The following is a 26,610-nucleotide window of genomic DNA, read 5'->3' as shown; positions in this document are numbered from 1 at the left end:
GTGTGATAAGTGATTTAAGCAGTTTCCTCTACAATATTTTAAATAAAAGTTATTTGTAAAATGTCATAACTCAATACTCCTAACCCTGCTTAATATTGCCTTATTGTGAAGAAGTTTGGGAGCTTAACACACACACACCCTTTAGGGAAGATCTGCCCATGTGGGGACTATGATGCTACTTGCAACAAATGGAGCTGCACATAGCCAATCCTAGCAAACCAATCGATCCGCATCATCCCCCCCCAAAATAAATGCTTCTCTTATGTTTTCTAAATTGTGGCCGACTACCACATAACCCATATAACCCAAAAAATTATCTATCGGGAAGAAATCAAGTAAAAAACAATACAATCTTCATGTGTTTTTGCAAAAAGAGAGCAATCTTATTTAAAAGGAAACAAAAAGGGGGGAAAGAATTAAAAAATGATATATTTAAGGCAAGTATATGAGCTCAGACACAGCTTTTTTGGTAACTGAATCTAATGGTACTTTGAACAGGGCCAGCACATCTCCTTCAATGAACAATTAGGCCTGTTCTCAAATTCAGAGGCAAAGATGTCTTTGCTGCTGGGACAATCAAGCACCAAAGAAACTCTTTCAAAATCTATGTTCTACTATTCAATCGGCAATAATGATTTCATTCATTATTACCTGCGCAATGTGTCAGGAATTTTGGGGAAACAGAGCCCTACGGAATTCAGCAGCATGTTGCTGGAAAATCTTTCTAATCATTTGAAGGTAAGCATCGTATATTGTCTCCACATTATGTAATATCTTAATATGCTTCTTCCTCCATGATGCAGTAGTTAATGTATCTTTAAGAGTTTACAGAGTAAATTTCTACATGATGGACACACGTAACCAGATTTAGGGTTTACTTGGTTTAGAATATTGAAGCCAAGTGGCATGAAGCACATTGAACACCCTTCCGATGGAATACTGTGTATCAGAATCTTTTTGGAGAAATATTACGCAGTTCACACGAGGTTCACACATGCACAAAGAGATGTGAAGTTATTCCCACAGGCGTATACATTCAATTTAATTCCAATGAATAGGATCAAACATATTCAAAGATGAATCAAGGAGATAAACAAAAGGATGTAATAGCCCAAATCAAAACCAAGAAATGCTGAGCTCCTCTCCCTTTTAAAATCACTCTTGTTTCTCCCTCTCTTGCTGCCTGTGTCAGCCCTTCCACCCCTCTCCCTGCCCTCCCTTATCCTTGATCCCCTTGAAGAAGGTACGTCTTTTATTCCTAGGATGGCTAAAGAAAACAGGCCCATGAGTATAGTAGAACCAGGGTGGCTTGGGAGACCCCCTTTATCAAACAACTCACCTAACCAATCCTCATCTATTCCCTTGGATTAATGTTATTCTTGTTCTTAGATCTGCAGTGCAGGGCTTTGCTATGCAAGTTGGTGGTCAGGGGTCTTATGCTAGGGTAGGAGCCTTGGAAAGACTTCTTTATTTGGAGCATTTGCTCCTGCACTACCACGTCAAGTGGTGATTGGATGGGCAGCAATAAATGTCTTTATACATCAGTACACCACAGGATGCCTTCGTCCCCCCTTATGGCCACTATCCTAAAAGGTTGTGGTAGCTTTAGTAGCACACTTCGGAGGATCCCCCCCTCATCACAGGAATAGACAGGCTGTCATCTAGCATGATAGGATTTCAAGAATGATGAGGGCAAACCTCTAGGCTCTTTCGGTTCATGCAACGTTGTAGATGGAAGAGAGGGTTGCTTCCTCTGTGGGCTCCTGGAAGGCCTTCAAAAACTTTCCAGAGCAGCGCACATCTTGTCATGTTAGAGGAAGTGGAAGAAGAATTTAGCAAACGAGAGATAACATGCTATCACTAGATGGATGGGAGACTCACTTGAGGACTCCCAATTTAGATCATAGTCTTTGATGGGGTATCCTAGTTGATGGCGATGCATTGATTTTTTATGTGCACTCTAGGGGCAGGCTCTCTAGATCCAAGGATCAGAGTATTTTGGTGGATGCACACTTTGAGGCAGCTATGATAAGGTCATGTGAAGCGAGATTTTGTGGCTTTCTGGCTGGTATTTAGAACCCAATCCTAAGAACATCCTTTTAGGCTCTTGGAGGATGTCACTTTATGGGGGTGTCCCCATAAAGTGCATGCGATGGGACCTAGGGAGTAAGAATGGAGCATCCTTTTAGGCTCCTGGAGGATGTGGCTTTATGGGGGTGGCCCTGTAACTTACATGCAATAGGACCCTTGGAAGCAAGAATGGATTGATGCAATAAATCACTTTAAGAGCCTCCCATTCTTTCAATACACTATTAGCAATGCCAAGAGATTCCAAATGAGCATTAGAGGTTGGAAGCCTTCCAGAGCCTCTCATTAGGAGGAATTTCAAATTTCAATAGATGTGTAGAGATATTTTTGGAGTAGGTTGTTGAAGTTCTTAGGATTAGAAAAATCACTCTTTTCTTTTGGCTTGGGGGATTGTAGGTACTTGGTGGATGTCCAAGTTTGGGACTCCGTCTTTTCTGTGTTGCTTCTCATTCAAAGAGTCCATTCAACATCGCCTTTGGGATTTCAAACAGGCAAGGTCTATTTGGAAGGGGATTGTGGGACTTGTGGGTTGCTTTGCCACATGCCCTAGGGATTAGTGACTTGGCTGTCTCTTACAAGACCCTAGGTGCATGGCTGTTCTTGGGCTTTCTTATCTCGACGTCACTTAGTAAGCCATGCTCTTTGGATGTTGTTACTTTCTCTTCATGTAAACCTTCACATGCTTCAATGGACACTTGGTGGGACATCATCAATCATTTTAGTATGGCATATCAAGAGATCCAGATGCAAAGAGGCACCAAATGGCTCCCAAGTCCGCCATTGACATGATTTGTCCAGTATTTGGACGGACATGGTACACACTGTCATGACCATTTGGTTGGATATGTAGGGGTCCTCCAAAGCTGCTATTGCTAGGACTACTTTCTTTAGGGATTCTCTTTACCCTATAAAACTTGGCAACGAGCTCCAGCTATCTTGAGGAAAACTTCAGAGGGAACCAACTACTAGATGGTTTGATTAGTTTTTCATCCCTTTATACCCAAATTTGACGAACAATTTTCACATCAGTATCACTACTAGCTTTCACCAAATTTTCCTCTAGCTTCATTCAGCTCGAGCATAGTTCACCATCTTTTGGGTCCTAGCAGATATGCTCCCTCTCAAACCTTTCATAGAAGATCACAGTCAGTCGATGCTCCACCCTGCAGTTCTTACTCTTTGGTACGAGCACAATTGGTGATGCTCAATCAGTATGATCAATTTCAAAAGATGAAACCAACATTGAGAACATGTTTCATGAGAGTTGACGCTTGAGTTCATATTTGGGTCCAAAGTGCAATCCTAGAGACTGGATGCTTTCAGTATCACCCTCAAGCCTCACCCTGCACCTATTGATGCTCGACTTTTGGGATGAGGTTTCTTTCCGAGGGCTTTTGACACTCCTAGAGCTATGAGCACTGTGCTCAAGGCCAACCCTTAGCGCTCAGTTCTAGGAAGATTTTCCTCCAACCCTTCTCACTTGGATTGGACCCGGTAGAATTGGACAGGTAGGCGATGTCTCTTTTCATTAGATTTTCAAGTCTGCTTTAGGTGTACCATCGGCTTCTTGCCACAATCGGAGCTTCTTTTGGAGTGGTTATTGAGACCTTGGTCCGCCCTCTTCTGCGGTAGAGGTGATCAGATCAGATGGGGTACCTAAAATTAGGGTCATCGTCTGTGACAATTGTGAAGAAACCCTCTCCCGGGAAAGAGACCTCTTGTCAAAGGATCTAGAAAGAGGAGGAAAATCCACTGGGCAGAGAACCCCTCCCATGAAGAAGGGGAGAACCTACTATAAGGAATACCAATCACTGGCTCACCAAATGTAGTGGGCATAAACTCCTCGTCACCAAAGTCCTCCAAGGCCAAAAAGAGTTCCTGTTAAATAATCTAGGTACCAAGGTGCGAAGGATTCCGGAGGTCGAAGAAGGTGAAGAGACTACAACCACTTTGTTCCCTCGATCAATAAGTGAGGAGATGCCCCCCCCTCTCCCCCGCTCCCTACCCTTGCCTCTTCCCTGCCCTCTTCCCCGCTCTCTACCCCTCTCCCTACCTTGCTCTCTACCCCGCCCCCTACCCCGCCCTCTACCCCACTCCCTTCCCTCCGCCTCTACCCTGCCCTCTACCCCGCTCCCTTCCCTCCGCTCAGCCCTCCCTCTACCCGGCTCCCTACCCCCCGCCTCTACCCCCCCTCTCCCCTACCCCGCTTCCTACCCCCCGTCTCTACCTCCCTCTCCTCTACCCCGCTCTCCTCTACCTCCCTCTCTTCTACCCCGCTCCCTACCCCCCGCCTCAGCCCTCTCCTCTCCCCCGCTCCTTACCCTCCGCCTCAGCCCTCTCTTCTACCCCCTTCTCCTCTTCCTGTCTCCCCCCTCCTTTTTCCTTCTCCCCCAGCGCTTTTTGGAGCGGACGAAGCCTCAAAAGTGTTTTAATCGGCCTCCTCACCTCGATTGGCGATGGATATTCCATCAACCAATCCTATTCCACCTCCACCGCCCACAAAAACTATTACATTTTTTGAAGACGAGTTGCACCAGCTTAAGAAGGACGTAGAGATTGAATGCTCTACCATGTTGATCGCACGCATCTTCGGGTCTCACCCTTCCAAATCCCAAGCCAGAGACTGGATGCTTGTGGCTCTTCCCCCAGACCTTACTCCACGACTTTTAGATGTTCGTCTCTGGGACGTGATTTTTTCCAGGTTGTCTTTTTTTTTTCTTTGCAAGAAAGAGACTTCTATTAAGTAAGAGAAAAAACCCGCAAGAGCAAGCTCAAAGCAGAATACATCATGAAACCATGAGGATAAACAAACCCCCTCAAAATGAGGTGGAAAACGACCAAGGCTGAGGCTGAAAGTGCCACCTCAACCCTGTAAGAGTCTCAGAGAACAAAGGAGAATGCTTCCATTCCCTGAAGAAAGAAGCCCTCCTAGCTGAGGCTGCACAGGAGTCTCCCTACATACTCGTCGTTCCCTCCAATGCCTCTCTGCATCTGGGCTCCAGATATGCCAGGCTGCTATGCTCGCCAGAATCTCCCAAGAGGTATCCACAGAGGCATGTACAGCTGCAAAAAGAAGGTGTGTTACCACATCCAAAGAACAGGACTCAACCTAATGACATCGAATCGAAATGGCCCGACAAGAGTCAAGTCTCTCATAGAAGACCTGAGGCCCCGTAGGAGAAAGCCAAGCCACTGAGCCCCATGTCATAAAGAATGGGGAGTGGACAAAGTGATTGAAAATCCTGGCTACCCTCCAAATCATCCTCCCCTATCTGCAATCCCATAAGCAATGCTGAATCGTCTTCAAAGCAGAGAGGCAACAAGGGCAAGTAGGGTCGGCTCCGAATCTGGATTTCCAAAGGTTCGCTGCAATCCCACCATGGATAGAAAGCCAAAAGAAAAGAGTGATCTTTCTATTCTTGTGGGATTTCGAGAGTCTCTTTCAGAAGCACCTCTGCAAATCTGCAGTGATATTAAATGCCTCCCAATGAGAAACTCTGGAAGGTATCCAACCTCTACTACTGAGCTGGAATTTCTTGGCATTACTAACCGTGTAGCGAAAGAAGGGGATGCTCTTCTCTCGATGCCCCGCGTCAATCCACTCCCACTCTCCAGGGTCCCACTACAAATACCTAATGGGAACTCCCCCGTAGAGCCAAAGTCTCCAAGATCTGGTAGAGAGAAGCCGGGGATTTGGGTCAAGGAACCACTCTGAATCTGATCCCTGCACCAAAAGACCTACAACCCTGACAGGCTGAAAGGCAGACTCAAGCAAGATGTCCTCTCTGGACCTGAACAATTTGCCACCATCATGCACACCAAAAACCAAGGCATCCTCATGTGCATCTCGAAAGGCCAAAACCTGAAGAGAAACACTGCCTCTCGTAAAAGCACCTTTCCAAGTGGAGCAAGTGAGTGGCATATCAACTTTGTCTAGCCAATCCGCTGAAAGGGCTGCCTCAATCTGCAAGATCCTCCTTGCAATCCCTCTGAGATGTCTTGTCAACTGAGATTTGGTCTCCTCTGGAAGCCTGCGGAAAGATTTCCATGACCCCAATAATGAGCCAGGTCCCCTCTCCCATTTGGACCACTGCATATAGAGTGAAGCACCAAGTGGTCTGCCACGATCATCCAATATATTGTCATTCCACATGACTGGTTGCCTATGAATCTCTTCACGAGAGGAAGGGGGAATCCTCTGAAGAGTGCTCCTGAAGCTGGCCCTTGCTTTCAAGATGGAAACCATGAGAGGGGATGAAGGAGACCTGAGGTGTGATGCGGTGAAAATCCATCTAATACTACCTATCCAGTTTCCTCCTGAAGAAGGTGTGCACATCTGTAAGCTGCTAATAAAAAATGCCTTCCAAGGCTCTTGCCCTGGCATAAGTCTCCACACCACCATCTTGGAGAGTAAAGCTCTGCACTGTAAATATGGATCAATAATATTGAGACCCCTTCCTGTGTAGGGAGGATGAGGGTCTCCCAAGCCACCCTGGCTAAAGCATCTGCTGTGCCATCAAGCCCACTCCAAAGAAAATTTCTGATTGGTCTCCTGAGGTAAATGATGCAATCCCTAGAATAGCACCAGCAAGAACAAACAAACCAGGCCGTGGCCAAGAGGACGTGGTTGACCACCACAACTCTAGAGGCAAGGTCTAGCTTGGCTGAGCTCCAAAAAAGGAGCTTCCTCCTGATGCTCTCCAACACGGAAGCAAATTGTTGTTGGAATTACCCCACCAATAAGTACCTGGCTGTGGGCTGATCTGTACAAAGAGGAAACACCTCTGATCCAAGCATCTATAAAGCCAAAACATAGAAGGGTGCCCTCCAAAAAACCCCAATCTACTCTGTCATAAGCTTTCTTTTTTTTTTTTTTGCAAAAAGAGACTTCTATTAAGTATTAAAGAAAAACCGTTAGAGCAAGCTCCATACGGGATACATCACGCAATGCACGAAAAGCTCAAGAACCAAAAAGAAAGGATTGAGGCTGATAGTGCCACCTCAATCCGGTAGAAACCTCCGAGAAAAAGGGAGAACCCCTCCAAACTCGAAGAAATATAGTCCTTCTAGAAGAGGCTGCTCGTGAGGGGCCCTGCATGCTAGCCCATATGGCTATCAAAGTATGAACCGTGTCAGTCCAAATACCCGTGAACACCTATGATGGGTGTATCTAGGTGCCATCCAAGGCCTCAATACATCTGGCTCTCCAAATGTGCCAAGAGGAAATGCTAGCCAAAATCTCCCAAGAGGTGTCCACTCAAACATGAGAAGCTCTAAAGGGATTAAGTGGCACGTCGTGCAGAGAGCAGAGCTCTATCACCTGCCGGCGGACCAAGAGTGCCCAAGAAGAAGGCTCACCCTCATAAAACACCTGGGGCCCGGTAAGAGATGACCATGTGACCGAGCCCCAAGTCATGAAGAAAGGGGAAGTGTGAAAGATGCTGAGTATCCGACCAACCCCTTTCCAAACAGTCCTCGCCTGACTACAGTCCCAAAGGCAATGTCGCACTGACTCCTCTGCAAAATGACATCGAGGACAAGTGGGATCAACCCCAAACCTTGATCTCCACAGGTTCACTGCAATCCCTCCATGAATAGAAAGCCAAAAGAAAAGAGTGATCTTTCTATTTCCGAGGGATTTCCAGAGCCTCCTCCGGAAATTTCTACGCAAATCTGTGGTGATGAAGAAGCTTTCCCAATGGGGGGCTCTAGAGGGAATCCAACCCCTACTACTCAGCTGAAACCTCCTGGCATTACCAACCGTGAAACGAAAGAAGGGAATCCCCCTCTCTCGGTGCCCATGATCTATCCACTCCCACTCTCCTGGGTCCCACTGCAAGCACGTGATAGGGGCACCTCCATATAACCACAACCTCTAGGATCCCAAGGCCAAAAGCAGAGGGTCGGGGTCTAAGTACCACTGCAAGCCTGCTCCATGGTCCACAAAACCAGCAATCCTAACAGGCTGAAAGGCAACCTCAAGAAGAATGCCATCCTTGGATGTAGAAAGTAAACCTCCATCCCCAACATCAAAGACCAGTGCGTCTTCCCCGAGACCTCGGAGAGCGACCACTTGTAAAGGAACTGATGTCCTCGAAAAAGCCCCCATCCAAGTGGTGGACTCAACTGTCCATTCCACCGAGATGGCTGCATCTATCTGCTGAATCCTGCGTGCTACCCCTCTGAAGTGACTCACGGACTGCAATCTCTGATCCTCAGGTAGCCTGATAAAAGATTTCCAAGTGCCTACTGTGTAGGCGGGGCCTCTCTCCCATTTAGACCACTGCATGTAATGGGAAGAGCCCAATGGTCTGGCATACTCATCAAGAATACTATCATTCCAAATGATCGGCTGCCTATCAATCTCTTCGACGGTAGAAGGTGGAATCCTTCGAAGAGTGTTTCTGAAGCTCCCCCAAGCTTTCAGGATGGCAGTCATAAGAGGAGAGGCAGGTGATCTGAGAGGGGCTGATGTGAAAATCCAGCGAGGGCTGTCCACCCAATCATCTCCCAAGGTTGGTGTGCAAGCCTGAATGCATTCAAAAAAGAAATCCTTCCAAGGTTCCTGCCCAGGCATGAGTCCCCTCACCACCACCTTACAAAGCAATGCCCTGCACTGCAAGTCCAGGTCAATGACATTAAGGCCCCCTTCACATGTAGGGAGAATAATGGTTTCTTAGGCCACCCTTGCTGCAACATCTGCTGCGTCATCAAGTCCACTCCATAAAAAATTCCTGACTGGTCTGATGAGCTGAGTGATGCAATCCCTAGACCGGCACCAACAAGAACACACAAACCAGGAGGTAGCCAAGAGAACCTGGTTCACTACCACAAGTTTGGCAGAGCTCCAGAAACGGAGCTTTTTCCTTATATTTTCTAGTACTGGGGCAAACTGCTGTGTTGGAGAGGTGTCCAATCCTACCTGGCATCCCAAATACCTGATCGGAACACCCCTCTGAATCCAAGAAAAACCAATGTCAACTCCCCAGCCTGGAGTGTCCTCATCACTGATCCAAAAGCCAAAGGATTTATGCCAGTTAATGTGTGCCCCTGTAGCTGAGCAAAAAATCTCCAAGGGTGTCTGGAAAGAATCAAGTGACTGCAAGGAGGCCTCAATAAAAATAGCAGTGTCATCAGCCAACTCACAGTCAAAAAGCTCCTGCTCTTGTCTCAAGGGCAATCTCAGCCCAAAAAGCTCAGCCTGAGATCTAAGGAAGATACTCATAGCTTCTGCCACAAAAAGAAAGAGGAAGGGGGCTAAAGGGCATGCCCGAAGTGATCTGGAAATCTGAAACCTGTCACCCCTTACCCCTCCAATCAAAACGTGGCTGTGCGCTGACCTGTAAAGGGACGCTACCCCTCTGATCCAAGCATCTGAAAATCCAAACCGTAGAAGAGTGCCCTCAAGAAAACCCCAATCTACTCTGTCATAGGCTTTCTCGAAGTCCAAGAGTAAAACTGCTAGCCTCTGCCCACTCTGCATAGCCCAGTCTGTGGCTTCCCAAAAGGAAAAGATATTATAAAAAATGCTCCTGCCATTGACAAAGCCTGTCTGAGTATCATGGATGAGGTCTAGAAGAAGGGGCTGTAGTCGGATGGCTGTAGTCGGATGGTGATCGCCTTGGCAAGGATTTTGTAAAGAGTGCCCAAAAGAGTGATGGGTCTCCAATGGGATACAAAATTCCTATTGCCACCTTTTGGGATAAGGTGAATGAGTCCCTCGGTGAGTGAGTTAGGCATCTCACCCGAGTCCCAAATGCCCTGCAGGGCTGAAGTAATATGATCACCTATCATATCCCAAAAGGCTATAAAAAAAGGAGTAAGACCATCGGAACCAGGGCATTTGCTCTTATGAAGGGCAGAGAGAGCAGTCTTGAATTCTGTGTTGGTAAAGCGTGCATCAAGTGAGCATAACATCTCTGGGGTGACCAACACAGGTAAACTCTGCCAAACTTCATCTCTAGCCACCTCTCTGGCCTGTGAGTTTGGATCTGTGGAAAGTAGGGAGGTATAGAAGGCTGTCGCTAAATGCATTACAGTTTTCGGATGGGACTACAAAACGCAGTGAGAGTCAAAAAGCTGCGTGACACTCTCTCTACTATGTCTGGGACCAAGTGTAGAGAAAAAGTGTTTATTGACTCTCCCTCCCATCTGTATCCAAAAGGACTCCCGTGCATGGAAGGCATACTCTGCTCTCTGATCAAGCAAGGTCTGCAAGTGAGCCCTTGCCGCAACAAGGCGCTCTTGTATCCAAGCATTTGATGGTCGTTTCTGCTTCTCCCTCTGTAGGGCTTGCAACTGCCGGCCGATACCGATCTCTTGCCTGAGTACCTCACCTCGCCGAGCACTAGCAATGGAGTGATAGAAGTCGCTGATACTGGCAAGTGCTGTGGCCACATGTTAAGGACCGGCCACCCCCCCGTGCATATGAGAAACCCAGATCTCCAACACTGCCTCTGTGAGAGTCTCATCCATGTATAGGGCGTCTCGGATGCTGATACTGTGAGACCATCCTCTCAGATGAGGCTCTGAAATGGACAAAATTACCGGAAATTTCTCTGAAGTGGAAACACTGGGTGCAATGCAAACTGTCCCCCCTCTGTCAAGAGCCCAGTCACCCACATAGAATGTGTCGATCCGAGCATGGATAGGCATCTGCACCCTATGGTTCGACCATGAAAACAAAAGTGACTGAGACTGAACAAGAAATGCATCATCTGACCAAACATCTCTGCCACTGAACCTGAACAAGAAGGCATCCCAGGCTGCTCTCTCAAGGGAGTGGATACCACTTTCTCTGCCCCCTTTCTTATCAGAAGGTGCCTCAACCATGTTCAAGTCACCTCCAATAATCCACGAATCCGCAATGTCAGCCCACGAGAGCAACTCTTTCCAGAACAAAACACGGTGCCTTGTGTTGTTCGGAGCATAAAGGTTGAGGAAACCAACCTTACGTCCGTCAATCAGAAGTAAAACCCACTGGGCCCTGGAGGGGGTTATGGTACTGTGTCCAATGACCAGAGGGAGAATAGATTCTGAAACTGAAATGCAAGTACCTCCTTTTCCCAAGGCAAGAAGCCAAAAAGTCCGGCCTCATAGCAGCTTACCTGACTTGGAGCAATCTCTGATATCCAGTTTGTGTTCCTGAAGAAAAAGAATGTCTAGGGAACCACCTGAAACACCTGGATGGAGCTGATCCCTAATCAGCTGTCTGCGACGGCGATGAGGGATGCCGCCCAATCCCTGTATATTCCAACTGGCTATCCTCATCGGCGAGAGTAAGTGGGTTGGAATACCTTACCCGACCTGGTGGCAGAAACAGAAACCTTTACCGGAGCAGACCTCTTGCCATATACACGAGGTCCAAGGGGAGGATAATCCACAGGTGAGAGAGAGAAGGATCTCTCAATAGGGATGCCGATAACTGGCTCTCCAAAAGTAGAGGGTATAAGATCATCATCTGGGAGGCTAGAGAGGTCCTCCAAAGCGGAAAATGAGTTCCGATGAGCCAGTCCTGGGGAGGGGGTACGAAGGAGTCCTACCAAAGCAAGAAGAGAAAGTAAAACCCCCTTTCCTCTGTCCAAGGAGGGAGGCACCTGTACTGGATCCTGATCAAAGGTGGTGCAGAGGAGGTGCCAACAACCTGCGCTGCTGAGGAAGGTACAGCCTGATGCAAGGGTGGAGTCGAACAAGGCTCCTGAACAGTAGTCTCCTCCTGAGGCTCCAAGGGGGTAGCCTCCGAACAAGTGGAGGAGTGAACTAAAGTAGAGGGCCTAGCCGCGGAACCCACCGTGGGCCAGAGGTGGCGCGGGGTGCCGAAGGGACTCGACTAGCCCTAGGAGAGGGGGGAGCCCGTGTCTGAGGCCGTGTCTGTGGAGCGGTAGGTCCTGCTCTAGCTCTCTGTCGTAAGCTAGTACGAGCTGGTTGCTTTGTGGGCCTCTTTTTCTTCTTTGGGCAATCTTAGGCGAAGTGCCCCGAGGATCTGTAAATCCTGCACTGGTCCTGCCGACCTGCAACCTCAAACCTCTGGCGGCAGAAAGACCCGTCGGGTCGCTGTAGCATGATGTGGTCATCTGAAATATTGGGGTCCTGGACAATGACCCTAACCCTTGGTATCCCGTCCATCCTGACCGCCTCAGCAGCCGAACAGGGCTCGCCAGGGAGAGGGGGGATCTCTGCCACCACACCAATCCTCTCGCCAATAATTGAAAGAAGCTGGTGATAAACTGAGGGAAGACCAGGGAATTTGATGAAAACAGAAACTCCCTGCTTGTCCTCTTCAACTGGATCAAATCCCAGTTGAAAAGGAAACAAAAAGATGCTCCTGTAGCCTAGAAGTAGAAACCCGGTCTATAGCAGGTCTCTCGTGACGTCCGGGGAATCCAGGCACACCTGAAAGAAACCCCGTCCCAACAAACGAACATCCTTGAGGTGGGGGGCGAGGTCCTGAGGAAGTGCCGACAGCATCCAATCTCTAGCTTGTGACCTGGAGGGGTGTGAGCCATGAATGCGTGCGAAGAGAGTCATGGAACACTCATGCTCCAAATCCTTTTGCAATTGCTGTAGCTCGTCTTTTGAAAAAGTGACAGTTCTCGCGGCCGGTGTGAGCGGAGACGGATTGACTGAATGGGAATCCATTCGTCAATCGAGGTGTGTTGACCAATTCAAACACAAAAAATAAAACTCCGTCCGCTTTTTTGAAATCCAGGAGACCCCTATAAGAGAATAGGGGTATTCCAGATGGAGGAGTGGGTGAAGAAGAAGGGAGAGAGAAGAAGAAACCAGGGGAGGAGGGGAGGATAGAGGAGAGGAGGAGTGGAGGAGAGGGGGAGAAGAGGAGTAGAGGAGAGGGAAGGAGAGAGGAGGGGAGGAGAGGGGGGAGAAGCAAGGAAGAGCAGGGGGGAGAGGAGGGGAAAGGTTGCAGCGGGGGGGGGGGGGGAGCAGCAGGCTGCAGCGGGGAGGTAGCAGCAGCAGGTGCGGGAGGGGAGCAGCAGGCTGCAGCGCGGGGGGAGCAGCAGCAGGCACGGGGGGGGTGGGGGGTGCAGGCTGCCGCACGTGGGGGGAGGCTGCAGCGCGGGGGAAGGGGGCAGAGCGGGGGAAGGGGGCAGAGCGGAGAGGGCAGGTAGGAGGGGGCAGTGAGGAGGGAAGGGAGGGGGCAGCGAGGAGGGAGCAGGAGGAGCAGCAGGGAGTGGGGAGAGAGGCAGCAGGAGGAGCGGGGAGAGGAGCAGCAGCAGGGAGGATTAGCAGTAGGAGGGAAGGGAGGGGGCAGCGAGGAGGGGAGCAGGAGCAGCAGGGCGGGGAGAGGAGAGCAACAGTCGAGCAGGGAGAGGAGGGGAGCAGGAGGAGCGGGGAGCAGCAGCAGCAGCCTGTCATAAGCTTTCTCAAATTCCAAGAGTAGAATGGCTAGATTCTGGCCGCCCTGCATGGCCTACTTTGAAGCTTCCCAAAAGGAGAAAATGTTATCAAAAATGTTTTTGCCATGCACAAATCCCGTCTGAGTGTCATGAATAAGATCTGGGAGAAGGGGCTACAATCGGACGGTGATTGCTTTGGCCAGAATCTTGTAACATGCTCCCAAAAGTGTGATAGGCCTCCACTGGGACACTAAATTTCTGCAATCTCCTTTCGGGATAAGGTGGATGAGACCCTCTGTAAGCGACCGGGGCATCTCGCCAGAGTCCCAAATGCCCTGCAGGGCTGATGTAATGTAGTCTCCAATTATATCCCAAAATGCATTGAAGAAAGAAGGGGAGAGGCCCATGCCCTTGTGAAGGGCTAAAAGTGCAGTCCTGAACTCTGTGTTGGTGAAAGGTGCATCAAGCAAAACATGCATATCCGGTTTCACCAACATAGGGATGTCTGCCAAATAACATGTCTAGCATCCTCTCTATCTTGTGTGTCAGGATCTGCAGAAAGAAGGGCGGCATAAAAATCTGAAGCTATGCGCGTGACATCATCTAGATCTGTTTGTAAAATCCCACATGAGTCAATAAGCTGGGATAGACTCTCTCTACTATGTCAGAGCCGAGTAGAGAAAAAGTGTTTATTGACTCTGCCACCCATTTGAATCCAAAAGGACTCATGTGCATGAAAGGCATACTCCGCTCTCTGATCAAGCTCTCTGATCAAGCAATGTCTGCTGATGAGCCTGTAAGAGATTACAAATATATGGTGTTGTAGGCATAAAGTCAACCCAGTACTTGTATTGTTTCATCACCACAGATTTGCGTAGGAATTTCTGGAGGAGGCTCTAGAAATCCCTCAAAAATAGAAAGATCAATGTTTTCTTTTGGCTTTCTATTCATGGACGGATTGTAGTGAACCTGTGGAGATCACGATTTGGGGCTGATCCCACTTGCCCTCGCTGTCATTGTGCAGAGAAGTCAGTGCAGCATTGCCTTTGGGACTGCAATCAAGCGAGAATTGTTTGGAAAGGAGTTGCTCGGATACTCAGCATTTTTCATACTTCCCCTTTCTTCATGACTTGGGGCTCGGTCGCATGGTTATCCCTTACTGGGCCCTAGGTGTTTTATAAGGGTGAGCCTTCTTCTTGGGCACTCTCGATCCACTGTCAGGTGATAAAGCCCTGCTCTCTTCAGGATGTACCACATATTCCTTTCAGAGCTTGACATGTTTCAGTGGACACCTCTTGGGAGATTTTGGCTACCATTTCCTCTTGGCACATTTGGAGAGCCAAATGCACAGAGGCCTTGGATGACACCCAGATACACCCATCACAGGTGTTCATGGGTATTCGGAGTGATACGGTTCACACTTTGATAGCCATATGGGCTAGCATGCAGGGCCCTTCACAGGCAGCCTCTTCTAGGAGGACTGTATTTCTTCAAGTTTGGAGGGGTTCTCCCTTTTTCTCGGAGGTTGCTACCGGATTGAGATGGCACTATCAGCCCCAATCCTTTCTTTTGGCTCTTGAGCTTTTCATGCATTGCATCGTGTATCCCGTATTCCGGTATGGAGCTTGCTTTAACGGTTTTCTTTCATACTTAATAAAAGTCTCTTTTTTGCCCCCCCCAAAAAAAAAAAAAAAAAGCTTGTCCCGCACCATTTTTGGCGGGGGGAAAAAAAATTCTGTTTTTCCCCATCCCTACAGTCCGTACGGATCTGTCCGTACAGCCCGTACGGATATGTCCGTACAGTTGCACGATAGTGCAACGAGTCCGTACGACTTGTCGGAACCTGATTTTGAGCCCGTACGACTTGTCGAAACCTGATTTTGAGCCCGTACGACTTGTTAGAAGGCGATTTGAGCAGTTTTCGACGTTTTTGGGCGTTTGTGCTTAGATCTTGACCTTTTTCAGCTCCAGCCTCTCCCGGGTGTGTTCCAGCAGCTCCAGGCGTCTCCATACTTCTCCAGTCTCTTCTCTACACGTGTATTGTGTTCAGAAGTACTCTCGACAACTTCATTCAACTCCAAACAGCTCACTTCAGCTCCTTTGTCATCACCAGCTTGCCCACACAGTTAGTGGACAGTTTTGCAGGTGTTTGGGCCCAAGGTGCACTTTCAATAAGTGTTTTGAGCTGTGTATTTTGCTTCGGGACTGTTTTTGCAGCCCATACTCTTGCACTCTCAGGTGCATTTGTAGATACTTTGCATTGTTGGGTGCATTTGCAGTTACTTTATAGTTTTGGATGCCTTTGAGCTCTAGTGGATGCATTTGAGCACTGGTGGGTGTGCTATTTCAGATTTGGGTTGTGCATTTTCAGTTTGGGATTGCACTTCAGATTGCAGCAGAGTGCAGTGATTGGTTGATGCCATTTTTGCAGTGATTGCATTGTGCAGTCAGTGGGATTTCAGAGTAGCCAGTCGTACTTTGCATTTGCAGCCAGTATTAGTTTGGGATTTGCAAGCACATTTGCAGCCAGTTGCACTTTTGGGACTTGCAGTTCTTTTTGCAGGTACATTTGCAGCTTGTGGGTATCCCATTTTGCATCATGTCGACTCTTTCAAACAGTTCTGGCAATTTGTCCGAGGGTGACAAGCTTAAGAACATCTTGGTTGATAAGGGCTTGTGGGATATTGTTAGTGGGGATGAGGTGAGGCCAGCAGGCTCATCTATATCCAGCACAACTTCTTCGGGTCAGACTACAGGCAGACAACAGACTACTACAACCCCTCCTGCTAGTCCCATAGCATCGACGGAGGAGCAAAAGAAGTTTGACCGCCGCAGTGCCCAAGCAATGTTTTTGCGACAAATGTGTAGAGGCACATTATGACGACTATCAAGTCATGCAAGGATGCAAAGACAGCATGGGAAAGATTGGCAAACATGTATCATGTTAAGAATGAGGCAAGGGCCATTGCCTTGACAAATCAGCTCAAGGATCTCCAAATGCAGGAAGGTCAGGCCATCACTGATCATATTGCCAGGATCATTAATCTACGTGATCAGCTCGCAAGTATTGATGAGGAAATAGAAGACAAGAAACTCGTCTCTATTATTCTCAATAGCTTAGCGCCCTCATATGGCACATTCGTCACTTCATTGACCATTGTTCTCAGGGCAGCCCCACTCTTGTTCGATGAGTTAGTTGGGCTTTTGTTGCAGGAAGAGGAGAGATGCTCAAATTTTGCCAAAGCCTCTCCTCAAGGTAAGCAAGCGCTTGCTATGGGTGGAAAGGATAGATTTTAGAAAAAGTTTGAGCCAAAACACAGCCATACAACTCAGCCCAAGGAGGGGAATGCAAGCAGTTCAAGCAAAAATCAGAAAAAGGGCAAATGCAATTATTGCAAGAAGCCAGGGCATTACATCGCAGAGCGTCAGAAAAGGATTGCCAATGAAAAGAAAAGGCAAAGGGACATTAAATAATTTGGTGGCTTTACACTTGAAATATGAGTCAAAGATTCCTTAACTGCCTCAAATACCTCTTCACTCTCTGTCGTCCATTTCAGAGGCTCAGATTTTACCACCTGTTGAAGAGGATACAAAATTTGAGATAACATATGAATAAATCTCGACAGATACTTCACCTTCTTGAGAAAGGTATGCAACTGCTTGGTATTCTCAGGAGAGGACAGCATAACTAAAGCTTTTACTTTACCTGGATCCGGCTCAATCCCATTCTCAGATACAATATGCCCCAATATTTTAATGCTGGTCCGAGATAACTGAGTTTTCTTAGGATTTAATTGACCACCATTATTATCAATCACACACTCTGATGGCCATCTGGGCGAGCATGCAGGGATCCTCTAGAGCAGCCACTGCGAAGAGAGTTACTTTTTTCAGAGTTTGGAGAGGATCTCCTTTCTTCTCTGAGTCTCCCTCAGGGTTGAGGTGGCATTTTCAGCCTCAATCTTGGTTTTCTATTAACTCCTTTTGAGCTGTTTTTTTTCCCCTCATGCATAGCATGATGTATTCCCGCATTTGAGCTTGCTCTCGCAGTTTTCATTCATACTTAATGAAGTAATTTTCTTGAAAAAGAAAAGAAAAAAGGAACGTGGTTGGTACAAAATCGATCTACAAAATCAAGTACCAAGCTAATGGTACAGTTGAGAAGTACAAAGCCCGATGCACAAGAAGAGGGGATAGATTATGAGAAGACTTTTGCTCCAATGGCCAAGATGACCACCATTTGCTCAATGGGGATCTCAAGAAGGAGGTTTATGTGCAATCAGCCCTAGGGTTTTGTTGTTCAGGGATAAGAGCACAAGGTATGCAAGCTCAGGAAAGCCTACAGCCCCCGAGGCCCTGAACGTTCCAACTGACAATCCTCATCTGCGAGAGGAAGAGACCGAATGGAAGATCCTACCCAACCTAGTAGTGGAGAAAGCCCTCTCCCTCTTATCAAGAGGAGGGAAGTCAACTAGGGATAGCACACCCACACCTGCTGAGGAGGAAACTCTATCCATGGATGTTTAAAAAATGTGCTCCCCGAGCATAGAGGGTACAAACTTCTCCTCTAACTCCTCTGTCTCAAACTCAACCAAGTCTGCCAGAATTGAAAAATGAATTCCTGTGAGGTACCTCTGGTGTAGGATTGCGAAGGAGCCCTGCGGAAGGAGGAGTGGAACCAATAACGCCCTTACCTCTATCACATATAGACAGAAGTGCAAGAGAAGGACAGGGGTGATGCAAGACCTCGGCATGGTACTGCATGACCTCGGCCAAGACTTTGGCATTGTTTTCAAGTAAGGCACGGGTCTCTACCGTCATAAGGATCTCCCTACGTGAGCACTCCTGCACATGAACACTTGAAAGGGCAAGAGCAGTCTCATATGCACATGGAACTAGGACCGGAGTGTCTCTTGCCTGAAGATATGGGTCCACAGCGCCATGAGTGGTAGCCTGAGGTGGAACTAGCTCCCCAACTTTGATAGGCACCCCCAACGGGGTACAACGGTAACAGGACGTGCTGACTGTCCTATCCGCACTGAAGAAGTACCAAGACGAGAGGCTGATGGTCTTGGCTGAGTTGAAGAAGTACCAAGACGAGAGACTGACAGTCCTGGCTGTGAAGTCGAAGGTCTAGCAGTGTAGGAAGAGGTATGAGCTGGTTGTGAGGGTGATCCAGGTTGGGTGGAGCTATGAGTTGTACTTCCTCTTTGCAATCGGATTATGCTAAAGCATGTATGGCACTGTTTTGTGATGCTTTATCCCACGCCCTTTCAAGTACCCTTTTTTAAGCATGTGAAGTATACTCTCCCCCATTGTCAGAATTAAGTGTTCCAATTCTAGAATTGGTTTGGTTCTCAGCCAATGCTTTGAACTCTTTAAACCAATTGAACACTTCAGATTTTCTTTTCATGAGAAAGAGCCAACTGAACCTAGAATAATCATGAATGAATGCGACAAATACCGATACCCTCTATGGGTTGTGACATTCATTGGTCCACAAACATCACTATGCACAATCTGCAAGACCCTTTGTCCTCTTATTGAACTTGGACCATCCTTTTGGAACGGTGGGCGATGCAACTTTCCAAGAGCACAAGATTCACATACCTCTTGAGTGGGCTGCTGTAATTTTGGCAATCCTTCAACCATATTATGATTATGCAAATATAGCTCTGTGATGTGCATGACCAAACCTGGCATGCCATAAATCACATGGAGTAGAAGAAGAGACAGCCATAGCATGCTGATTATAGGGATGAGCATCAAGCTTGTAAAGACCCATGCTGGCCTCATAAGAACCTGTAGCCACAATCGCATACCCTTTCTTTGGATCCTTGCTCCTGCATTGATCATCCTGGAATTCCACAAGCATATGTTGATCATGGGCCATGGATGGAACAGAAACAAGATTTTTCCTCAAGGAACATACCGATGTACTTTTTCTTTCCTGAATCCAAAAGAATGGGAACATCTCCCACTCCTGTGATGTCCTGAGTGGCATCATTGGCACATGTAACCTATCTGCCATGAACAGGTTTGATTTCTTCAAACCACTCTTTCCTGTGAGTCATGTGCTTCGATGCACCACTGTCTAGATACCAAGTATCTATGGCAGCAAATGAAGAATCTCTAGATGAAGCAAGAGAAGCATCATGTGCAACTAAATCCCCCCTGGCTTCAAAGTTGTTTGAAAATGCAGTAAACACATAATCCTTTCCCTCTTGTGCAAAGTTTGCATGAGATGGTGAAGCATTGGCATTTCAGCCGGTGCCACATAATTTCTACTTGTGCCTTGCCACTTTTTTTCATTGGCAATCCTTTTATGGCACTCTGCAATGTAATGACTAGGCTTCTTGCAATAATTGCATTTGCCTTTCTGCACCTTTGCACCTTTATCTGCATTCCCTACATTTGTGTTTGCATTCCCCTCCTTGGACTGATAAGCATGGCTGGTCTTTTTCTGAAATTTACCCTTTCCATGCGTGGCAAGTGCTTGCTCACTCGAACGGGCTGAATTGAAGTCCGCATTTCTTCCTGTAAGGGCAAGCCAACTAACTCCTCAAAAGTGAGTGGAGCAGCCCTGAGCATAATAGTCAAGGAAGTAATAAACGTATCATATGAGGGTGCTAGACTATTGAGGGTGATAAAGACCAATTTCTTGTCTTCTATATCCTCATCAATAGCTGCGAGCTAATTCCTGAATGTCAATAATCTTTGCAATATGAGCTGAAATAGTTTGACCTTCGTGCATGGACAAGTTATTGAGCTTATTATTTAAAGCAATGCTTCTTGCTTCATTCTTCACATTCCACATACTTTTCATTGTATCCCAAGCTGCTTTTGAAGTCTTGCAAGACTTGATCGTGGACTTAATGTGTGTCTTCACTCACAGACAATGCAATCAAAGACAACGCTTGCGCATCCCTGTGATCAAACCTCTTCCGATTCTCCGTGGGAGCGGTACGCTCCAAAAAATGAATTTCAGCTCCACGATTTGGCTGCTCCAAAACAAATTTCAGATCCAAGATTTGGTTGGTCGAAAAAACGATTTTGATACAGGAAGTATTGCTGCTCCAAAATGAATTTCAGCTCCAAAAAGAATCTCAGCCTCCCCTTCTCCTATCCTACTCTTGCTCAGCCTCAGCCTCTTCTTTTCCGGACCCTCCTAGAGCAAGGAGTGTCAAATAGAGCTTCACCGTGTTCGATTCGGCCTCCTTACCTCGATTGATGAATGGATACACATTCAGTCAATCCTCATCCGCTTCCACCGCCCGCGAAAACAATTATTTTCTGAAAAGACTAGTTGTAGCTACTCAAAAAGGATGTGGGGATAGAAAGTTCCACCTCGCTCTTCGCTCACATCCATGGGTCCCATCCTTCCAGATTGCAAGCGAGGGACTGGATGATTGCGGCCTTACCTGAAGACCTTGCTCCTCACCTGTCAGATTTGTGCTTAGCTGGTCGAGGCTTCTTTCATATGGATTTCGATTTCTCATGAGGCCACGGCTTTATGCCAACTTGATTGAAGGAGAGGAGACCCCACAGGAGATTCCAGTCATCGAACAAGCACTATCTGCCCATGTCACCCTCATTGAGGATTACAACCCATATGTATTCTTATTTCTCTTATGTGAGTCAATAAAGGTCCTCTGCGTGGCTTTGGAGTCAATAAGGGTACTTTGCCTTGGGTAGTCCCCCAAAAAATGATTGTATTGGGTGTTACTCTTATGGCTATGCAAGGCTCCTACCCAGTTCAGAGTAAGGGGGGGTGACGAGGGATGGTTCTCAGTGTCGGTCACAAGCTAACTAAGAAGTCACTATCACACGGGAGGTGTTGGATAGTTGGACTTCCTCTTTGTAGTATTGTGGTGGAGGGGGGATCAGTCTACTCCTTGTGTGTTGGGTCTCACACTCTTTGCTCTGGGGGAGAATGGTGGAGAAATCATAGTCAAAGAGTGTGTTCTAGTGTGTACTAGGAACTAGTTCATGCTTCTTTGTGTGAGAGAGTGCCATGTGGCATCTTGGGAGTTATCCCATATACATATGGTACTTGAGTGTGTGTGTCCACTCTATGTGAGTGTTGTGCTTTCACTTGTCACATTAATCAACTCAAGTGGAGCTTTTGGTCATGTACGTGATTTCCTTTGGTTCTTGCATTTCTTTCCCTTTCTGTTTCCTTTCATGTCTATTTCAAGTTATGCTTCCTTCCTTCTAGCTCCCTTGCCTCCTTTCCACCTTCTTCCCTTTTCTTCATTGCCCCAACATCCCCTTTGCATTAACCGAACCAAGCGAGGCTTCTCTTTCCCACCCGTCTATATAACATCCCCAACTAGGCTTGCCACCATTTCTAGGCTTCAAGGAGGAGGAAGGATCATGCAGAAGAGAGGGAAAGGGAGAGGAGAGAAAGAAGGATAAGCACCAAGTGGGTGGGAATAGAGAGCTCTAGTGAATAATGAGAGAAGGATAAGGTTGTACAAATGGGAAAAGAAGAGGATAACATAGAGATGCACGAGGCTGTCTACAACATCTAGGGAGGGTGAGTAAGAGCTCAACCCCTCCCCAACAAGATTGCCAAACTGTCCTAGGCCCTAGGGAAGGGAACCTGAAATCACGAATGACTAAAAGAAAAGAATGCCAACTAATGAAACAGATAAGCCTCAAATGAAGATCCCCTTTCCCAAAACAAAGGTCTCCTTCAAATACAAGTATGGTCACATCCAAAAGGTCTCTCCACAACCGAGCATATGGGGGATGACTCCTTCTATGCCATATGGCACTCTCCTCCTGGTCCTCTCCTACTCCGTCCTCCACAAGGCCTACAACAACGATAAAGATCCTTCATTTGAAGAGGCTGGAAAAAGGGGGAGAAGGTAGCACGGATCCTAAGGGGGAGCTACAGGGCAGGAAGAGGCTGAGAGAGGGAGAGTAAGGGGCTGAGAAAGGGAGAGGATGAGAGGAGAGGCTGAGAAGGGATAGGGGCTGGGAGGGGCTGAGAGGAGATTGAAGCTAGAAGGGAGAGAGGCTAAGAGGGAGAGGCTGAGAAGAGATTGGGCAGGGAGGGCTGAGAGAGGCTAGAAGAGAGAGAGGCTGAGAGGAGAATGGGCAGGGAGGGGTTGGGCTTACACTAGCTGCACTCTTGAATTAAACCACCTTGGGGCTGAAGCCTGTTTAGAAACCTCAATTTTGAAGCTCGAAATGGAATCTTCTTGGAGCTGGACCTTGCTGAAGATAACTTGATTAAGAAACTGTTGAAGGCGCCTTTCTAGAAGCTAGAAATGCTGCTGTTAACCTTGTTCTTGCAGCTGTACCTTGTAGCTGACAAAAACGAAATAGAGAACAGCTTGGAGAAAGCGCAATTTCCTGGACCAAAGTAGCGGTTGATGAGGCGGAAAATGGAGCTGAAGGGTCATTATGAAACAGGCCTCTGAAATGCAATTTGCAGGCTGTGAATGCCAGCAAATGTGTTGCGATTTGGAGCTGGCATAAATCATTTTGAAGCAGGCCAGTCAGTCACAAATGCCAGGAGAAGAGGGACAGCAGCAAAGGAGCCATTTCAGGCAGCTAGAGGGAGGCGGGTGAAGGAGAGAGGGAGGCGGGGGCTGTGTGGCTGGGAGGGGGAGGAGCGAGGGAGCTAGGGTGGGGAGAGTTTCGGGGAGCTTCCACAGCTCTTCGGTAGCTTCAGCAGCTAGGGAGCTAAGGAGTAGGGGGAGGGGAGAGTGAGGGGGAGCTTCAGCGGCTGTTCTTACAGCTTCATTTTTCCTATGAGTCTTCTGGTGTATCAGCGGCCTTCTCCATCCATTCCTCCCCATCTTTGTACCAGAGAGAGAGAGAGAGAGAGAGAGAGAGAGAGAGAGATTAAAAGTCTAAAGAACATATGAAAGAAGAATCAGAAGATTTTTTTTCCTATGTTTTGAAGTTTTATTGTGAGAAACAGATTCTTCCAAAAACATCATTTGACCTGGTAGTACATTTTGAGAGAGAGAGAGAGAGAAAGAGAGAGAGAGAGAGAGAGAGAGAGAGAGAGAGAGAGATTCAAATCTGTTAATGGTGGAACAGTTCTTAATTGGTGGTGGAATAAAAAAGGTTGTTCTCGTGGGCATCGGACCCTTGGGATGTGCTCCCAACTTTCTATATGCATACAACAGCTCTTCTGGAGACTGTATTTCAGATATCAACTCTATTGTAAAGGAATATAATCTTGGCCTTGCCTTATTAACAGCAGAGCTTCGTGCAGAATTTCCTGATTCAAATATCATATTCTGTAATATATTTGATGGATTCTATGACATTGTTATTCATGCTTCATCTTACGGTGCGTGTACATTATATTTGATTTTCTGCATTATTTTCTGAATTATTCTGCTTTTTTAACGATAGTAAAGGTAATGAAGGAGGCAAAATCTCCAACTTTCTTATGTTATGTTAAAAATTATTTAACGTTCATATTTGTGACATTGGATGCTGCTATTTCCTTAGGTATATTCCTTAGCAAAATTGGTTTGCTATTGAATCCGTGAAACATCTCATGTGTAAACCCTTCCACAAACACAGTTACAACCTCTTCCTTTGATGAAACACTTCATCAAACAGCTGCATGCTTAATTCCATACTTGAATAGATAAAACCATGGTTGATTAAGATAGTTCCATGCTTGATTCCATACTGAAGAGGTCCTGTCTCATCTGAGAAGTCAAAATTTCCTATGTCAACCCTCTCACTTTCCCTAGGCTTAATGCCTTTCTCATTTTTCCTAATCATGATCTCTCTCCCGTTTCTTCCCACTGCTGCCATCTACCCTCCTCCTTCTATGCCTATTTGATATTTGCCCCTTTCCTTGCATGGAAAATTTGACTTATCACTGCTTAAAGAGGCTATGCAGATTCACAGCCTCCATCTTTTGTTCCTTATATGTCTGGCATAGGAGAAGGTATGTTGAATCTTAATGTCTCCCAATGATCATATTTTTCAAACTTTGTTCTTTCTTGGTGGATCCTCTGAACTGCCTGTTTCCATCTGAGGCTCAGAGCATGTTCTTCGTTTGCATTTGTCAAGCATATGAGAAGGCCCTCATCCTCAATGTCTCCTACTGGCACATTTACAAATTCATTCATTTTTATACATCTTTCCATCTGATTGTTTCCACTTCTAGCTCATGAGAGCTGGTGCTTAGTTTGCATATTAGAGATCTCTTGAAGGCAGAGATATCCCCTCTTGTCTTTGTATAGACATTGGATTAATTTTCCTTTTGTGGAAGGCTATCTTCTCCATCGGTTTATTCCAAGTCACGTCTCTGAATTTTTGTGTTACAAGTTGCTATGATGGTAGTGTTTTTCACAGCAGGGAGGTCTCATAAGTCTATCCCCCAATATTCAATCCTTTCATTCTTGTCATGTACCTTCAGTGCTTGTGAATAAAACTATATCATCTGTATGCAGTAGTAATCTTGTAGCCGCTTATCTATACCCATGCAACACACAATGTCCTCATCCGCTCATCTTGTTCATCAAGAAAAAGGAAAAACAAAGCTGCAGAGAGGGGGGATCCTTGTTTGACACCAATATCGCTGCTTATAATGCCTATGCCATTTGAAACTGATCCATCTACTAGTGATTCCATAGTCTACCCTTGTATTTTATTCAAGGGAGGATAAAGAAACATTTATTAATGTCTGCAAATGGGCAATGAGTCCTATGAGATCATCAAAAAATACATCACGGAATCAAACCCCACTTGCAAGGGACTTAGAGGTGCCTAGCCTAGCACAAGCATAAGAATCTAATAAGAATTGAATTGATGAAGAAAGAAGAACTACATATGTGTTGGTCTTGAAGAAAAGTTCAGGTATCAACCGTCGTGAACTGAGATCTCTATGCACTTGTCTAGGGTCCTAGTGGATATCTTAGTGCCTTTGAAGCATGTGAAAGAGCTGTGACTTAGTGACTTTTTTTTATACAAAGAAAAGACTTCTATTAAATATGAAAGAAACTCCTTGACCAAAGCTCAAAAGAAGATTACAGCTGAAGGTGCCACCTAACCTTGCAAAGTACTCCGAGAAGAACTACTTAGTAGGATTGAATCATGGGCATCATAAGATCGCATGTGGTCTTGCATTGTTATGCTGTTATGAGGCTGCCTTGGATGAGACAATAGTGCAAGGATCGTTCGTCTAATTTCCTACAAGTTAACTAACCGTGTATCAAAAGAAGAGCTCTTCTCTTAGTGCTCTGCATCAATCCTTTCACACTTTCTGGGATGCCACTCAAAAGTATTTTATGGGGACACCTCCGTAGAGCCTTTTCCTCCATGAACCCCAAGAAATGTGATTTGAGTTGGGGCCTAGATATCATCATGAAACGATGAAGCATGTTAGAACATGAAGTCAAGTTGAGTGTGTTTTAGTGTGTTCTACTAGGAGTTCTAGTAGAGTCTTATGTGTGAGTGCCACGTGTCATATTGGGAGATATCCCATATACACTTTGGTATTCTAGTGGGTGTCTATCCTATATATGATTGTACTTGTGCGTCACATCAACACACGTCAAGGAATCTACATCAAGCTTATAATTGTGAGTCTTTCCATTTTGGTCTATTGCTCATTTCCATTTCCTTTCACTTTCATTGTGTTTCCATTTGACTATTATCTTCTCTCTCCCTAGCCTACCCTCTCTCTCTCCCTCTCCCTCTCCCTCTCCACCATGTTCCTTCATGCGGTATCAAAGCCATCCTTCATCTTCCGTTTCTTTCTTCCTCCATCCTTCCTTCTCCTAGTCCTTTTCCTCTTGCTCCTTGCTCTTCCAAGGGATTGAGGTGAGGGAGGCCAAGAGAGAGGAGATATTCTCCCTCTTTTTCCTTTGAAGGTAGCCCTTCTTCCTTCACTCTTAGCCTCTCCATGAGCTGCGGATTGATTCGTGGAGATGGAGCCACTGCGTGATTTGCTGCGGATTTTGTTGTGCCATCAGCTTTGAGTTTGCTGTAGATTTGTGCTTAGATTTGGAGTAACTTGGTCACCATTCTTGTGGGCGGCGTTAGTTGCGTCTTTGTAGAGGAAAAGACAGCTCGTTTTTTGCTCAAAAGCAGCACGTTTTTTGCTCAAAGGCAGCTCGTTTTTGCTGTTTTGGGGGCGTTTTTGTGAAGGAAATAGTTGCTTACTGTTGTGGAGACGTTT

General features: G+C 46.6%; 1 protein-coding gene across 1 annotated transcript in view; it reads left to right on the top strand.

Moving 5' to 3' along the window:
- LOC147891068 (GDSL esterase/lipase 7-like) overlaps positions 1 to 26,610 on the top strand; it is a 129,671-nt gene that overhangs the window by 30,450 nt on the left and 72,611 nt on the right. Inside the window, exons 4-5 of the mRNA XM_087389139.1 lie at positions 499 to 738; positions 23,502 to 23,757. Coding sequence (XP_087245265.1) covers positions 499 to 738; positions 23,502 to 23,757 — 496 coding nt within the window. The remainder of the gene's footprint in view (positions 1 to 498; positions 739 to 23,501; positions 23,758 to 26,610) is intronic.

This window comes from Dipteris shenzhenensis, chromosome 18 (assembly GCF_047967505.1).
Source record: "Dipteris shenzhenensis isolate YYH24624 ecotype China chromosome 18, Dip_SZ_1.0, whole genome shotgun sequence".
In the NCBI taxonomy this organism is placed as follows: Eukaryota; Viridiplantae; Streptophyta; class Polypodiopsida; order Gleicheniales; family Dipteridaceae; genus Dipteris; species Dipteris shenzhenensis.
Note: the sequence above shows the minus strand (reverse complement) of the source record. Positions and strands in the feature narration are given on the sequence as shown.